Source organism: Palaemon carinicauda, chromosome 10, assembly GCF_036898095.1.
Source record: "Palaemon carinicauda isolate YSFRI2023 chromosome 10, ASM3689809v2, whole genome shotgun sequence".
Lineage (NCBI taxonomy): Eukaryota > Metazoa > Arthropoda > Malacostraca > Decapoda > Palaemonidae > Palaemon > Palaemon carinicauda.
This window is the reverse complement of record NC_090734.1, coordinates 152948456-152965442: the sequence shown is the minus strand read 5'-3', so window position 1 is coordinate 152965442 and position 16987 is coordinate 152948456. Positions and strand designations below refer to the sequence as shown.

At 40.9% G+C, this 16987-nt stretch overlaps 1 protein-coding gene across 6 annotated transcripts in view; it reads left to right on the top strand.

Annotated features, from left to right (window-relative positions):
* Positions 1 to 16987, top strand: part of fab1 (fab1 kinase) — a 248905-nt gene that overhangs the window by 83504 nt on the left and 148414 nt on the right. For all 6 annotated transcript variants that reach the window (XM_068382042.1, XM_068382041.1, XM_068382038.1 and 3 more), the window contains 4 exons: positions 2715 to 2938; positions 3351 to 3507; positions 10712 to 10877; positions 11123 to 11235. In XM_068382042.1, coding sequence (XP_068238143.1) covers positions 2715 to 2938; positions 3351 to 3507; positions 10712 to 10877; positions 11123 to 11235 — 660 coding nt within the window. The remainder of the gene's footprint in view (positions 1 to 2714; positions 2939 to 3350; positions 3508 to 10711; positions 10878 to 11122; positions 11236 to 16987) is intronic.

Sequence of the window (16987 nt, the reverse complement as noted above, 5' to 3'; positions counted from 1 at the left end):
GCGCAAGGTAACTGAGGCAAATGGGTGGCTGACATGAGGTGGGGTAAGGGATTGGGTCTTTCATATGAAGAGAATAAGAAGTTTGGGAAAGAAGTGAAGAGAGTAAGGAAGGCTGGTTCGAGACTTGAAGAGACATGAAAGATGGAAATGGAAGGTTGTTAAAAGGAGAGGAGGCAAGGAAAAGGTGGGCGGAATATTGTGAAAATTTACTGAATGTTGAGGATAATAGGGAGGCAGATATAATTGCTGTTGCAGGTGTTGAAGTGCTATTAATGGGAGATGAGAATGAGAGAGAGATTACAAGAGAGGAAGTGAGGAGAGCACTAGATGAAACAAGAGTAGGAAAAGCGCCTAGTATGAATGGTGTGAGAACTGAGATGTTAATAGATGGGGGTGTGACTGTACTTGAATGGTTGGTAGATTGTTTAATGTGTTTTATGTTGTCAATGGTACCAGTAGATTGGTTTTTTGCATGTATTGTACCACTATATATAAGGGTAAGGGTGATGTGCATAAGTGTTGTAATTCAAGGGGTATTAGTTTGTTGAGTGTAGTTGGAAAATGTATGGTAGAGTACTGATTAATAGGATTAAGGATAATACAGTGAATGCAATCTTAGAAGTACAGGGTGGTTTTAGAAGAGGTAGGGGATGTATGAATCAGATTTTTACAGTTAGGCAGATATGCTAGAAATATTTAGCAAAAGGTAAGGAGGCGTATGTTGCGTTTATGGATCTGTAGAAAGCATATGATAGAGTTGATAGGGAAGCGATGTGAAATGTGATGAGGTTATATGGAATTGGTGGAAGGTTGTTGCAAGCAGTGAAAAGTTTATACAAAGGTAGTAAAGTATGTGTTAGGATAGGAAATGAAGTGAGTGATTGGTTTCCAATGAGAGTGGGGTTGAGACAGGAATGTGTGATGTCACCGTGGTTGTTTAACTTGTATGTTAATGGAGTGGTGAGAGAGGTGAATACTTGAGTGCTTGGACAAGGATTGAAACTGATAGATGAGAATGATCATGAATGGGAGATAAATCAGTTGTTGTTTGCGGATGATACTGTACTGGTTGCAGACTCGGAAGAGAAGCTTGGCCAATTAGTGTCAGAATTTGGAAGGCCATGTGAGAGAAGGAAGTCGAGAGTTAATGTGGGTAAGAGTAAGGTTATGAGATGTATGAGAAGGGAAGGTGGTGTGAGGTTGAATGTCATGTTGAATGGAGAGTTACTTGAGGAAGTAGATCAGTTTAAGTACTTGGGGTCTGTTGTTGCAGCAAATGGTGGAGTGGAAGCAGATGTATGTCAGAGAGTGAATGAAGTATGCAAAGTGTTGTGGCCTGTGAAGGAAGTGGTAAAGAGTAGAGGGTTAGGCATGAATGTAAAGAGAGTTCTGTATGAGAAAGTGATTGTACTAACTGTGATGTATGGATCGGAGTTGTGGGGAATGAGAGTGACAGAGAGACAGAAATTGTATGTGTTTGAGATGAAATGTCTGAGGAGTATGGCTGGTGTATCTCGAGTAGATGGGGTTAGGAACGAAGTAGTGAGGGAGAGAATGGGTGTAAGAAATGATTTAGCAGCCAGAGCGGATATGAATGTGTTGAGGTGGTTTGGCCATGTTGAGAGAATGGAAAATGGTTGTCTACTAAAGAAGGTGATGAATGCAAGAGTTGATGGGAGAAGAAGAAGAGGAAGACCAAGGTTTGGGTGGATGGATGGAGTGAGGAAAGCGCTGTGTGATAGGAAGATAGATATGAGAGAGGCAAGAAAGCATGCTAGAAATTGGAAAATGGCGAGCGATTGTGACGCAGTTCCAGTAGGCCCTGCTGCTTCCTCCGGTCACCTTGGATGACTGCATTGGTAGCAGCAGTAGGGGATTCAGCGTTATGAAGCTTCATCTGTGGTGGATAACGGGGGAGGGTGGGCTGTGGCACCCTAGCAGTACCAGCCGAACTCAGTTGAGTTCCTTGTCAGGCTGAGAGGAGCGTAGAGAGGAGGGGTCCCCTTTTTTCATTTGTTTGATATTGGCTACCCCTGAAAATTGGGGGAAGTGTCTTGGTATATAGACAGATCTTTGATGTTATAAGAAATGAATTGAAAAATAAAGTATTTGCAAGGTAAGGTAGAAACACCTTCAGCATTGTATAGTCTTTTTTTTCTTTGAAAATCAGCTACAGTATTGTATTGTAAGTACAAAACTACATAACATTTGATTTTTATAGAGAAATTAGAATTTCTGGCAATAAAGGGAAAGAAAAAGTAAAGATTTTCATGTTTGTGTTGCCTTTGAATTCTGTCTCAAGAGATGTGTTTTAGAGTTGAATGTATTTTTAAGAAAATTATTTTTTCTCTACCAATTTGTTTGAGTTTAGTAATTTGACTTTAGGTGTGTTTAAGTACTATGTACAAAAATCTTTGCTTTGAAGGTTGCAAGTACAATAAATGTATCCATGATTAAGTATTGAGTATGTCATGAAAATATTGTTGGAAAATATTTTTTAATATTAGAATGAATTTATTGTGAACTCGTTTATAAATATTTGCTATCCATATAAGTACGGTATTTGTAATGTTTTTGTACAAAGTTACAAGAATAGCTTCATACCACAGAGAAAAAGAAATTAGATGATAGCCTCTAAAGTTAGTATGATATAGGATTAATTTTTCCTGATTTTCAGTACATATATTGTATGAATGTATGTTTCTCGCACATAGGGCATCATCAGTGGCAATAGGGCAAGCCCTCTTAGAAGCCGGGTATATCGTCTGTATCTCTCAGCCCGAACAAGTGTTTGTTGATGATTATGTGCTCTACCGTCCGATACGACCCAGTTCTGGGTCTTCTGAGCGCTGTGTCCAGGAAAACTTGACACGTGCACAGGAAGGAGGTCAAGAACCTTTGTGGGTTAAACAGATTTCATCCATGGCAGAAGGTGATGGTACGTATGCTGTTAGACACCATCTTTCTTTAGGGTTTATTTGAGACACCTGAGTAGCTAAGGATTAAGTTGCTCACAAATAATATTGTGATTTGTGTCATCAGGGTACTGTAATAGCAAAGTGTAAACTCAAGAATATTTTCAAGTGTTAGCATTCTTAGGTTTGTAAAACTAGGAAAAATACAACTTTTAAAATTTGTCATTTCAAAGTGTTATCTTTTTTTGACAGGATTAAGACTTTGCAAGTTTTTGTGTATGTATTAAAGTTAAAGAATATTTCCACAAGATTTTATAAGAGGAATTAAAAATTTGTTTGGTTGTAATGCTTCAAAACATTAGGCAGTCCATGTAAAACAAGTACAGTGGATCTTTATTCATGACTTTCAGTTAATTGTCCCTTTTACCCATTCAGAGGACGAACTCACAGTTGACACGACGACCTTGCCAGATGAGCCCAAGCAGTGTGTTGATACCCCCACCTCTATCACCTCATCAACGTCAAACTACTGCCTTGATCTCAATTTTCAAGAAAGTGTTGTCTCAATGAGAAAACCACAAAATTTGAACAGGTATTTTAATGTTGATAAATTTTGTTGGAGTTGACAAGTAATAGAAAAGGTTAAATATACTATGTATACAGTGCTGATTTATTTTAATGAGAAGGAAGCTATTAATTTCTATCAAATTAGCAGTTAGTAACTGCAGTTTGAAGCAAAGATTATTAGCAGTTATATAGCAGTTGCCTCCCAGCTTCTGTGAAAGCATACCATACAGTAACTAATTGTGATAGTAATGATACAGCAAAAGTGGATGGGTAGGTGAATTTGGTATAATTCCTCCAGAGAGAGATTTTCTGTATATAAACTTTTTATTGTTTTAGGCATAACTGCAAGATCAATTAGGTGATCTTGAATAGGTAGATTGATGTGTGGTCTTCCTTTGAAATCTCTAATTTATCCTTAATAATGTAATTCTAGTGTTTGTCAGGTAACAAAGCTGTTTGAACCTGCTTATTTACATAAAAAAAAGTTTATTGTTGTTTTGGGAATAACTTCAAGGTCAGTTAGGGGATCTTAAATACAGTAGTTAGGTTTTTAGAGTGATTTATTGTTAATTTGTTCTCATCATTTATTTATTTCCTTATTTCCTATCCTCACTGGGCTATATTTTCTTATAGGAGTCCTTGGGCTTATAATATCTTGCTTTTCCAACTAGGGTTGTAGCTTGGCTAGTAATAATAATAATAATAATAATAATGATAATAATAATAATAATGTGTTATCTTCCTTTTAAATCTCTAATTCATCATTGATAATGTAATTTTAGTGTTTATCATGTAATAACCAAGTTGATTAAACCTGATTTGGAAAAGGCTGGAACAATCTTGTCTGACTCTTAAACTGCACTTATTCCTTTTTATTTTGCCAATTGTGTTCCTTTTCCTTTATTTTTGTTGTGGAAGTTGAAGGGTACTTCCACTTTCCTTTGTTTTGGTTGTTGTGAGCTAGAAGTGCTACTTGTGTTTTTTTATGTTTCTGTCAAAAGTGTCAATATTTTCAAATACATTTTTATAAATCATAATACTGTATAGTTTTTTATATGACTTAGTGGTTCATTTGTAAACATCTAAAGCTGAAAGTGGTTGTAGGGTAGTTTGGTATGCAGTTAAGATAAAACCATTGGGAGGTGGTTGGCTATTTTTAATGACATAGTTTGGTGGTTAGATACACTAGTACAGGGTTAAACTAGATCAACTGGTTAGTTTTTGTGGAGCACTACTCTGGCTTAAAGTTAAGGAAAATAATAGAAGACTGTGAGGAGGTGATGGATCATATACTGTTTAGAATCATCATCCTTTTATGTTTTATCTTAGTTCTTGGTAATACTACCAAAATTTTAAGGATAAGATATTTTTAGTGATTTTTTTAAGGTGTTTATTTTTATTGCTTTTTATAGTGTTTTATCAAGTTTGAAAAGATTTTAACCTGAATTTGCATCTGGTTTGTTTGAATTAGTTCCAACATAGAATGTAAAATTTGAATGGTAAAGTGTACATGTACTAGAAAATACAGGACACTTGCCCTACTTGTGAAATGTCTGGAATAGTTAAAAAGCCTGGAGAAAGCAATGAGGTTCAGGAGTGTTTGTTCTGTACTGTGTGTAGAACTGTCCCAGACTCAACTGAAGCATGGAAATGGTGTAGGGAGCGATCAGGAATCCTGCTTAGAAACTTTGGAGATCAGCTTGGGAGGTAATAGTAATTTATAAAATCTATTTTTCATGTACCTTTAAATGTTTTTTTCCTATGCCATTATATTATTGGTCTTTTAATTGTGGGTGGTCAATGTCCCTTTTTAATTTTGTTTGATAATCTATAATTGCTTCTGAAGACCAATTTGTAAAATTTTATTTCGCCTACCTATTGGGGTCCATTCTCCTTATACAGTATGCAAGAATTACGTCGGTAGAAATCTCGTTATACAATATTAGTTATTTACTCTAGAAATAGGTACATGGATATGGTTAATACAACGCCAAGCCTTATCTTTTGATATTAGTTATGAAATTAATACATGTAGGAAAAAATATTCCTTTTATTTTACAAACACTGGCATAGAATAAATAAAGGGAAATCATTTACTGAAGAGAAGAGTAAGGATCACTTGAGCTTGCTACGAAGAGGAAACTGTGGGCTGTGGATTTTGTCTACCACTCATTTACCGAGTCACGCTCGTAGGGCTATGATTCCCTTTAGTTTTTATAAAGTTACATCCCAGGTAAAGGTTACTTTTAAATGTGTGATTGAGTGTTGTATATAAGTTTTAAAGTACAGTTTGCTGCTATAATCCTATTTATTGGTAGACCTTTCTTTGTGGTGAGACATTGTATAGGTTCCTGACTTATCTTAATTCAGTCTGTTTTAATGGGAAGATTTTTGATTTTCTTTGATCCCAATGATATATTCTACATTTGTTTATTTCCTAATTGGGCTTTTTATTTCTTTACTTTACTTACTTTGACGGCTGCTTTTCTGGTCCCATACAGCAGGGGAACCCCACTCTCTACAGGACCTCCACTGTCGATTTACCTTGTTCGTTCAGAGTATTTAAAGTATCATATCGCGTACTGTTCATTTACTGTTAAATCGTCAATGTTGTATGACATGAAATAAGTTTTCAGTTTTCTCTTGAAAACCTTAATGTCTTCAATAATTCAGATGACTCGTGGGAGCTTATATAGTCCCGGGGCAGCATACTTAAAGGTTCTGGAGCCTACAGCAGATATATATCTAGGTTCCAATGGTTTGAAGCCATCTGTAACTATTCTCGTGTCGACACGATTTGTTGGCTGCGCAATATGTAGCAATTCTCTTGAATTATTTTAGACGACCGGTTCTGATAACTTGGTGGGTTATTTTCATATTTTGAATTCAATTCTCACTTTTATCAGCAGTCAACGTAAATCAATTAGTATAGGGGGGATCCTTTCTCCAGGTGGGACACCATTTATCAGTCTTGCTTCTCTGTTTATTATGTTTTGTAATTTCTTAAGTTGCACTTTTGGTAAATTGTAATAGATGGAGTTGCAGTAGTCAATCCTGGTAATAACACAGTTTATCACAAGTTTCTTTACAGAATTTTCGTCCAGTTACTTTTTTATAAACGCAATATTTCTTAGATGATAACCAGCAGTTTTTGTTACATTATGTATTTGGGCATTGAGAGACGGGTTACAGTCAAGAAATCCGCCTAGATCTCAAACTTTACTAGATATCGGTACTGGGTCATTATTTATGTTCATTTGAATATCACCTAAGTTTCTCACGCTGTTTCTCTTGCCCACCACCATGAATGCAGTTTTGTTCTCATTTAATTTTAGTTGTTTAAATGTCATCCATTCCAAAATACTATCAAGGATTCGGTTTAGAGTTCAGTAGTATCATGTATTTATGGAGAAGTAAAATTTTGTCATCCGCAAATAGTTTGAACTTCACAACATGCCTTTGTAGCATTTTCGATAGACCAATAATATAGATGCAGAATAAGATGGGGCCAAGTACACTCCCCTGGGGTAAACCTCTGTTTAAGGGTTCATATGATGAATAAGTTACCAATTTGTACACAGCAATTTCTACCAACCAAGTAGTCTTTTAGGTATTCGAAAGCTCGATCTTCAACACCGATGGACCATAGATCATTTAGTAGTAGTTCATGCTTAACTGTGTCAAAAGCAGCACTGAGATCGAGCAATATTAAAGTACCACATTTAATTTCATTCATTTCCAGCATATCATTTACAACAGAGCAGATGGCTGTCTCCATAGAGTATAGTTTTCTGTAAGCAGACTGGTTGTCAGGCAAAGCTTCTATTACTTCTAAGTGACTGACTAGTTGTTCAAAAATTACGTATTCAAGCACTTTTTAAACAAAGGATAGATTCAAAATAGGTCCATGAGCTTAATTCCTGGTAGCCCAGTGCATTTTCCAGAACTGGTGTGACTATAGCCATTTTCTCAGATTTAGGAAACTTACATTCATCAATGCTTGCATTTGCTATTCTCATTATTATTTCTGCTAGACTAGAAAATTTTCTCCAATTACTTCAGATATTGGCATAGGATTGATCGCACAGTTTGTTTTCTTTGCGCTCTTGATAAGCCTGGTGATGTCATCTTGTGTTATGTTGTTAAATATTAATTTTGTCTGTGTGCCTGGTGTATCAATAGTCTGATGTGGAGTATTTACAAATTACCTGGTTGTATTTTCAATTTTGTTTTTAAAGAATACTACAAAATTACTTGCTAGTTCCTGGGCACTGTATCCATCAGGTAGCTTCTTTTCTTTTACATTTCCCATTATACCATTCAGGGGACGATGTAACTTATTTATGTCTGTTGCTGCTTCGCGGATCTTTCTCTTATAGTATTCAATTTTTTCCTTCATAGTAGGTAGTTATTTTGACATATAACAGTTTTGTATTCTACCCAAGTACTTAAAATTTTTAACCTATTCCACTTTCTTCAGTCTCCTTTTTCCTTTTTTCACCAAAATCTCTCCATCAAACCAAGGAGATTGGTCTTTTACAGTTAGTCTTTTCCATCTGTGGCCACATGGTATCATATTCACTTTTACCCACTTTATTATAAGTGGTCATAAAACAGTTAGCACACTTAGCTCCTAACAAACGTTGGTCATCATGATCACAGGAATGTTGAAAGCATCATTTATTTTTTTTTGTAACTACTTCAACAAATACGGTAGGAGAAAAATTTGATTTATGTCTTAAGTTTATTTTCTTTACTAATGCATGTTTCCGTAGAGGTAGACTAAACATAATAAGTTTGTGCACTGGGGAGATAGTACATTTCTCTTAAACTTTTATATCAGATACAATATTATTTGTGTCATCACTTAAAATTAAGTCCGACGTATGCCTAGTTAAAGTAATTGTACAGCAACATTATTCACTAGTGGATATGATTCTAATAACCCACTAAATGCCAAAGCGTCAGGATTTGATGCATCATCCATCCAAAAATTGAACTCTCCACAGATAACTAAATAGTTTTTCTCCATGATAATCATCTCAATGAGAGCACTGAATTCTTCAAAAAAGATACTAGGGTTTGTTCTCGGAGGTTTGTAGATTGTTACAAAGGATATTTTTCTGTTTTTTTTTTGTAAAGTTTATTTATCTTATATTCAAAGCTTGTTACACAAGTTCTTTCATTCATTTTGAGATTTGAGTAACTTCTTTGAATTAGAGTCAGACACCCCCACCAGACCTCCCTTCTCTCTTGTATGTGAAAGAAGGTGTGTGTGTGTGGGGTGTCATTTCAGTGATCTTTGCCTTGTCCAAGTTATTTAACCATGTTTCAGATAATGGTAGTATGTCCAAATATTTCTTGTTTCTTAATTCTCCAATTTGAATAGTCTTATTACCTATAGATTGTATATTTACATAACCATAGTTTATGACATCCATAGTAACCATGGTCAGTATTTTCTGCAAGTCTTTTCAATTCAAAGTCATAAGCTTTGCAGTCTCTAGAATTTACTATGTGGTCACTTGGTTTGGTTAACTTTGCAGTTTATACACATTGACACTTGCAAATTACACAACTTTGAGTGTTTTCCTAAACATTTCCCGCGGACTTTATCATCATTCTTAGACATGCAATCTTTTTCAAGATGTCCATACCTCTGACAGTGGTAGCAGGTGATCACGTGGTACCTATCACGTATGTTATAAGTACCCCATCATAACGAAATGCTGTCCCCATTATCATGAATAGCCCTCCGAACTTCAGGATCACATTTCAGCACATAGTGGGTGGTCCCACCCGAAGCATTTTTCTTCAGGACTACACTTATCTTCTCTCCTATATTTTGGATTTGGTCCAGGCAGTGATTTCTTTGAATCAAAGCATTTACTACATCATCTTCATCATTGTACACATTGCATATCATTATTTTTGGTTTTAGTTTTCCGATTTTTCTCTTTTCAGTGTTAGCAACCAATGTCTGAATTTTGTTTGCTGCCTCTTCTGATAATTTTGTTTGCAAAGTTTACAATACTTCCCTTCATAGTTAACCTTGTGTTAAGTATAGGAATGTCTTTAAATGCCTGTTCAACCTCGCGTTTTCTTTCAGTAATTTTATTTATATTTGTTGATTTAGTTACCAACAGATTTATTTCCTTTTAACTTTGTCAGCATATGTCATTTTCTCAGGTTTTGGTCCATCAATGTTTGAAGTGTTTGCCTTAATTGATTCCATATTCATGGCAGAAATGTCTACTTTCTAAGTGAGGTCAGTAGTCTGGGTGGAATTTGTTGCGCGTGTGCTAAGGTCCGCAAGTTTGTTTTCCAAGTCATCTATTTTCACGTCTTGTTCGTTCAGGGCCAATTCTCCCATATTCACATCTTCCTTTAATTTTCATATTAATAAATTGGCTTGTCTGACTTCACCTGTGCAGTGTGGGCATATCCAATTTAGGTTATTCTGTTCATTATCAGTGATGCCTGTCACTATATGCACACATTTCTTATGGTAGAATTTATTGCATTCACATCCTATCCATATTTTCCAGTCTCCATCCGTGGTTTTACATATGAGGCAGAAATGGTTAGGGACAGACATAGTGTACAGTTTCTTATCACTTAGGTTTCTCTATAAGATTAAGTAATATCTTTTCAATGATATTCTAAGCGAAAAACAAAAAGCTAAAACACGACTCGGGGCGAGTGTTTAATTGAGCTCCGCGCAACATTTCCACACACTATCAAAACAATTCTTTACAGCCTTCAGAGTTCTTTTATTTTGGTCATGTTATCCCAATTTTGTCCGGAACTAAGTAGAGATGTGTATCGTCTGCAAAAAAAAGGCTGACATTGTTTTTTAATGCATCATAGTTTATTGAGTATGCTAGATAATGTAGAATATAGAATCCATCCATATTTTTAATGTAATTAATGTTTTTTTTTTTTCATCATAAAAGTTACCAATATAAACCTGAAAAAAATACTTAAATTCTTCACTAATGATTTTTTTCAGCTGTATCATTTGTTCCCTGTAAATTTATCATGTTGGGCTATAGTTTGATTGTTTTTGTTTAAAATTTATTTGTATGGAGTAAAATGTATGTGGCTATTATAAGTTGGTAGTATTTCACTTGTTAGTTTAATTATTTAAGATTGGTCATCTTATTGTATAAAAAAAGCTAATCTTGTCATGGAATCCTATTAAGTAATATTCGATGATTTTTTTTTAGACAAGGTAGTGGTGAAGGTGAACAAAATGAAGGGAGAGGTGCACATGCAGGATTGAGTAATCGGCCACAATCCTTCACGACAACCGTGTCCGCAGCTCTGAGTGCTAGTGCTCAACCTCTGGCTGTAGATGGCACAACAGCTGTCATGGATGAGGAGATCCTGAAGGTATTCAATAGTATTTTACATGTTTACTCGCCACTCTTCAGATCTGTCAATCTGAGAGGGTACTTTGAAGTACAGTATACTGTCACCTTGATTAGAATGTTTGTTTTACCTGCCAATTCCTCAAAATTAGAATGTTTTGCTCAAGTTTATGGTAAAACTTTTAGTACATATATGATCTCAAAGGATAATTCTCAGTTATTCTATGGCATGAGGATAATTTTACTTAAAAATCTTTACTACTATAGGCTCTTCGATGTCATGATGCAAGTCATTCACTTCCTAGAACATCAGGCTGGCAGCAAGAAGAAGAAGACCCTCCTGTTGACAGTCAGGAACGACTTGTTAGACGTAGACTCAAGTACTGTACAGCCAAATTTTCTTTTTCTATTGGTAGACTTTTTGTTTCAAAATATCTGAATTCGTGTCTTTGATTTAGGCTTGAAAAGGATTTTGTAGTCTTTTCTTTGAACTTATGATCTTCAAAAGGTTACTTTATCATGTTATATTTTTGTAATTCAGAAGATTGCTTCAAATATATTGTCAGTAGTATCATTGTTTCAGTGATAATGGTACTGATGATGATAATGATTATATTGACAGTAATAATGCTAGTAATCATGTGACGAATGATTGAAATTCTATTTGTTCCGACACATACTTTTGGCAACGCTGAAAACTAGCCAAGACAATTTTATTGAGGGATAACTACCCCCATCCGCTAGTGGCGTGGAGTAGACGGCTACCCAGCTCACTCACATGTGTCGGTTGAGTAACCACCTTTGCTTTTGTCTCGGTAGAGTACAGACGTGCTGTCTCTTTCTCCCGTTAAAACAAAACTGCCTTGACTTTATTTACTTTTCCTTTTTCTTTTGTGTATCAGTGTGTGTGTTATTGTCCCGCTATGCAGACATGTCCAGGTCGTGAGGGCCACCGCTGCGGTACCTTCATGTCGTCCGTAGAGACAGACCCCTACCCTTTGTGCCCGGCTTGCCGGGGACAACCGTGCTCGCGGGACAACACCTGTTCTGAATGTCGGGAGTGGCCTGCCTTCCAGTGGGAGAAGTTTGCGCGTAAGAAGAAAAGGAAGTCTAAGCGCCAATCTTCGCCTTCGGGGTCTTCCTCGAAATCGAAGAAATCGCAGGCTTCTGCTTCCTCTACGCCCAAATCTCTACCCGAAGCTACTTCTCCACCAGGCCCTTCCGGAGCACGCCCGAGCAGGGCTTGTGACTCCAGGTCAACCCTGTGGGATAGGCGAAGGTGTCGGCTCCCCTAGTGAGTTGGCTCCCCTAGTGAGTCGGTTCCTTCCGCTCCCCCAGGGAGCGCCTGTTCCTTTCCAAACCTTGTCTTTGTGGCCATTGCTGGGCGTCGATGGCCCCCCTTCGAAGGAAATTCTCCTCGAACTCTTCCGAAGGGGAGCAGAGAGAAGTCTGTCATTTCCTTCCTCTGCAGAGGTTGATCATCCTCTTGCAGGCTCTGTTGCCCGTCAGTCAGACCAAAGTCTGGCTCCGACACCAAGGAGTTAGCTAACCCACCAGGGGCGGTGGCAGGGCTCTCTCCAAGGCAAGCTTCCCCATCGTGGAACATATCTCTCGTTCGCGAGAGAAGATTGCTCTGTACATCGGTGATCTCCTTACGCTTATGGTTCTCCTCCAGGGGCGGAACGAGAACCTTGTCATAAGAGACGTTCTCCCTCAAGGGAACTCTCCCCCCCTGCGGAGGATTTATCTGTAGACCTTGATCAGTCTCCCCCTTGGGCGTAGTCTGCTGAACCTTCCTCTCTGGAGGTTCATAGATTGGAGGGGTTCATAACTCCTCTCCACCCTGACGTTCTCCTCCCCGTGTTGTGAGGAGACGTCTTTTTGAACCTGCTGGTTCTCCTCACGTTGACCCTTCAGGGTCTCGTGACGATCACCCTTTGGGCTGGCGTGATCGTGAACCTTCGGGCTCTCATCATGTTGATCCTGCGGGTTCTCATGTTAGCAGGAGTCCTTAGAGAGACTGTCGCGCTGATCCTTCGGGCTCACGCGGCTCAAAACCTTCAAATGTCAGTTATGCTGAACCCTCGGGCTCTCGTAACAATGGTAATGTTGAGCCTTTGGAATCTCGTTCCATCAGTCACGCTGCCCCTTCGGGGTCTCGTAACAAAGGAACCTCTGTTCCTCGTTACGTTGACCCTTCGGGGTCTCATAACCTGGGTTACACTGAACCCTTGGGCTCTCGTAGCTCTAGTCACGCCAACACCTTAATGTTTCGTGACCGAGAAAGTTTGGTTTCTCGTTGCGTTGACCCTTTGGGGTCTCGCAACACAGGCTGTTAGGCCTTTGGTCTCTCGTGCCCTTAGTCACGCTAACCCTTCGGGGTCTCGTGAGAGAAACTTTGGTTTCTCGTTGCGCTGACCCTTCAGGGTCTCGCAACACAGTTCACGCTGAATCTTCGGGTTCTCGTGATCGCAGTCATTTCCTATGTGACAGTTTTCGGACTCTTGTTGTGTTGATCGTTTGCGCTCACACAACACAGGTTATGGTGAACCTTCGGGTGAGTACTCTCGCTACACTGAGAGCTGTTGTGCGCACGTCCGATTTGTCGCGCACAGATCTGGGGATCGTGGTAAACCTCTAAGTCTCATCTGCTTTCCTCAAGAACTGGTATACCTAGGCATGTGATTAGAAACCCTAAGGCACAAAAGCGTTCCTATTAGACTAAAGAATTCTGAGACTGAGGGAGATTGCACAGGTCTTCCTCAGTCGGGAAGAGCTCCCGGTGCAGTGTTGGCTTCGTCTTCTCAGCCACCCCTCTTCCCTGACTGGACTGGTCCCCAACAGTTGCCTCAGGATGAGATCCCACCAGTGGCGACTGAAATCCCAGTAGAACCAGCACACCGGTTCCCGGGATCACCTAGTCCGCATAGGACTAGAGGAACTGTCGCACCTCAGGTGGTGGTTGGCAGAGCCAAACCTCTGCAAAGGGGTCGATTTTCTTGTCTCTCCCCCGGAATTGATGCTCTTTTCGGATGCATCAAAAGAAGCGTGGGGGCCTCACGTGCTGCACCGTTACATCTCCAGCCAATGGACCGAATCAGAAAGGTACCAGCACATAAATCTCTTGGAGATGAGGGCAGCCTTTCTGGCCCTCAAAGAGTTCCACCAGGTCCTGGCGGGGCACTTCGTGGTGTTGATGAGCGACAACGCCACGGTAGTAGCTTATCTGAGCAAACAGGACGGTACCTTTTCGCAACAGCTGTGCCATTGGCAGTAGAGATTCTCAGATGGGCAGAACACAACTCGGTGACTCTATCAGCTCGCTTCATTCCGGGCAAGTGGAATGTGCTAGCGGACAAGCTGAGCTGAGCAACTCGGTTGGCACTGAGTGGTCTTTGAATCCTCTGATAGCCAACAAAGTCCTGACTTTGTGGGGTTCCCCAACTGTGGATCTGTTCGCAACGGCACTGAATTTCAGGTTCCCTTTGTACTGCTCCCCAATCCCGGATCCCCAAGCTCTTTGGCAAGATGCTTTCCAACAACGGTGGATAAACCTGGACGCTTACGTGTTTCCCCCCGTTCTTTCTGATGAGAAAAGTCCTCAACCAGGTACGAGCAAGCAACACCTAGCAAATGACCCTCATAACTCCACTAAGGCATCACGCAGAATGGTTCCCAGACCTTCTGCATCTCCTCACGGAGATCCCGAGGGAGCTTCCCCCACAACCCGACATCCTCAAACGACCACATACCAACATCTTCCACAAAGCCGTAGCTTCTCTTCGACTTCACGCCTGGAGACTATCCAGTAGCACCTCACACAGAGAGGCTTTTACCCTCTGTAGGCAAGATTCATTTTCCTTGTGCATCCTAAGTATTAATAGTTACTTTATGTCACCAATACCTCTTGAGGGAGGGTATTGGATATGTCTTAGAACTCATACTTATCTTCGAGTTCTTACTTTACTTACTTTGATGGCTGCTTTTCCGGTCCCATAGAGCAGGAGAACCCCACTCTCTACAGGACCTCCACTTTCGTTTCACCTTATTCGTTCAGAGTATTTAAAGTTTCATATCGCCTATTGTTCATTTACTGTTAAATCGTCACTGTCAAAAGATTCATGAAATAAGAAAGTCTTCAGTTTCCTCTTGAAAGCCTTAATGTCTTCAATCATTCGAATGTTTCATGGGAGCTTAACCTCCCTGCAAAGAGACTCCCATCAGTCTCTCAAGTCTCATAGGCTTTCACAGAGACAATAGTCACCCCACAAGACTATGCCCTGATCCTATCCCTAAGGGTAGGACTGTGCCAATCCTGCCTGCCAAGAAGCCTCCCTCATGCAAGAGGGTTGAAAAACCTGCCAAGGTTCCTAAACCCAAGGACCTGTCTTCCCAAGGACCTCCCCCTTAGTTCCTCGGGAGCCCGTGACCCCCCATGGCTTCGCACCTTATTCGATGTAATGCGCCAAGCCATTACAGGAATCATTCCCCCCTCCCAGTCCTTAGGTGACACGCCTAGGATCCCTTTGTCACCTCTTCTAGTCTCGGGTCTCTCCTCCCTCCGCTCATAGGAGGAGTTTGAAGGATTCCGCGCATGCGGGCCCATCTGGCAAGGGGAAACGGTCATCTCCTTGCAAAAGACCTTGGGAAGAGAATAGGCAAGAACCTCAGGGTAGCCCCTGCAGTTCAAGATGCCACAGGCCAGACCCAAGGGGAAAAGAAAAAGGATTCGTCCTTCGCCCCCAAATGAGGATAGGGTGACTTTCTACAGAGACTCCTTCCGTCCCTTACCAATCGAGATAGTATCTAAGGAGGCACGAACTGCGACTTGGCAGGACGCACTCGCTATGGCAGTGGACTTGCATCCCACCCGTAAGCCGACGAGGCACGACCTGCGAATTGGCAGGACGCACTCGCTATGGCAGTGGACTTGCATCCCACCCATAAGCCGACGAAGACCTCTAGTCCCTCATGGACAGAGGACCACCTGCCTCGTAACAGGGAGCCGAAGGATTTATTCACCATCCCTAAATCCTCGGCTAGGCTTCCTTCGTCACTGCCTCCTAGGCAACCGGAAGCGAACACTTCCTCGGCAGTCTCCCTATCCCTGGTCTATCCCGTTGACGACCACGACCCACCCCGGGCTCCTATGGATGAGAGTTCGGATGTGGAAGGGCAGAGCGATCTCGAGGACGACGTTTTGCCAGCAGCCGCTAGCCCTGAGGTCACGGAGGATGAGAGGAAAGAGTCGGAACATGCCTTCTGGCAGGTCCTAACCTGCATCCGTTCCATCAATGGCCTTCCAGATCCATCGGTACCCCCTATAGAAGGAAAGGAGACTGCCCTTGACCAGTTCTACAGCACTCAGAAACCTCATAGGACCAGTGCAGCTTTGCCCTGGTCAAAGTGGTTGAAGAGTGACAAACAGAAGGCAATGTCCCAGGCAACTGGGTCCACCACCTCTCTCCGCTCCACCCCTCTCCGCTCCAACTCCTCCTCTAAGCTCCTACCTCCTCCTCCAAGCTCCTACCTCCTCCTCCAAGCTCCTACCTCCTTCTCCAAGCTCCTACCTCCTCCGTATGTTTCAGGGGAGGTACTACGAGATCCTCGGGGAATCTCTTCCAACGCTGCCTCTCGATCACTCCATAGATGCACTCTCGAAGCCACCCTTCGAGAAACTCTCGGGACTGAGTCTCCTTTTCGGCCTCCGAAATCCTTAACCAGGTGGTGGTGGTGTAGTACGCCATGCAGGCTACTTCGTGGCTTGACTTCTGTTTGGGATCCTTAGAACGATTGATCCGGTCTAAGGACCTGTCTCGGGAGTCCTCCAGGAAGTCTTTGGAGACCTTCCTATTGTCTGGCACTCGAGCCATTGAGTTTCTCTCCCACCAGGTAGCGAACCTTTGAGCCAACACTATCCTGAAGAGGAGGGACGCCGTCAGAGGAAAGTTCCATAGACATCTCCTTGAGGCCGAAGTAGCGAGACTGAGAAATGCACCTTTCAAGGGCAATTCCTTGTTCCACCCCGAGGATGTCGAACGGGTGGCAGAGAGGTGGAGGAAGTCCAGTCAGGACTCCCTCATCCAAAAGGCCTTAACAGCCAGGCCTTATCCCTCTCAGCCACAGCGGGAA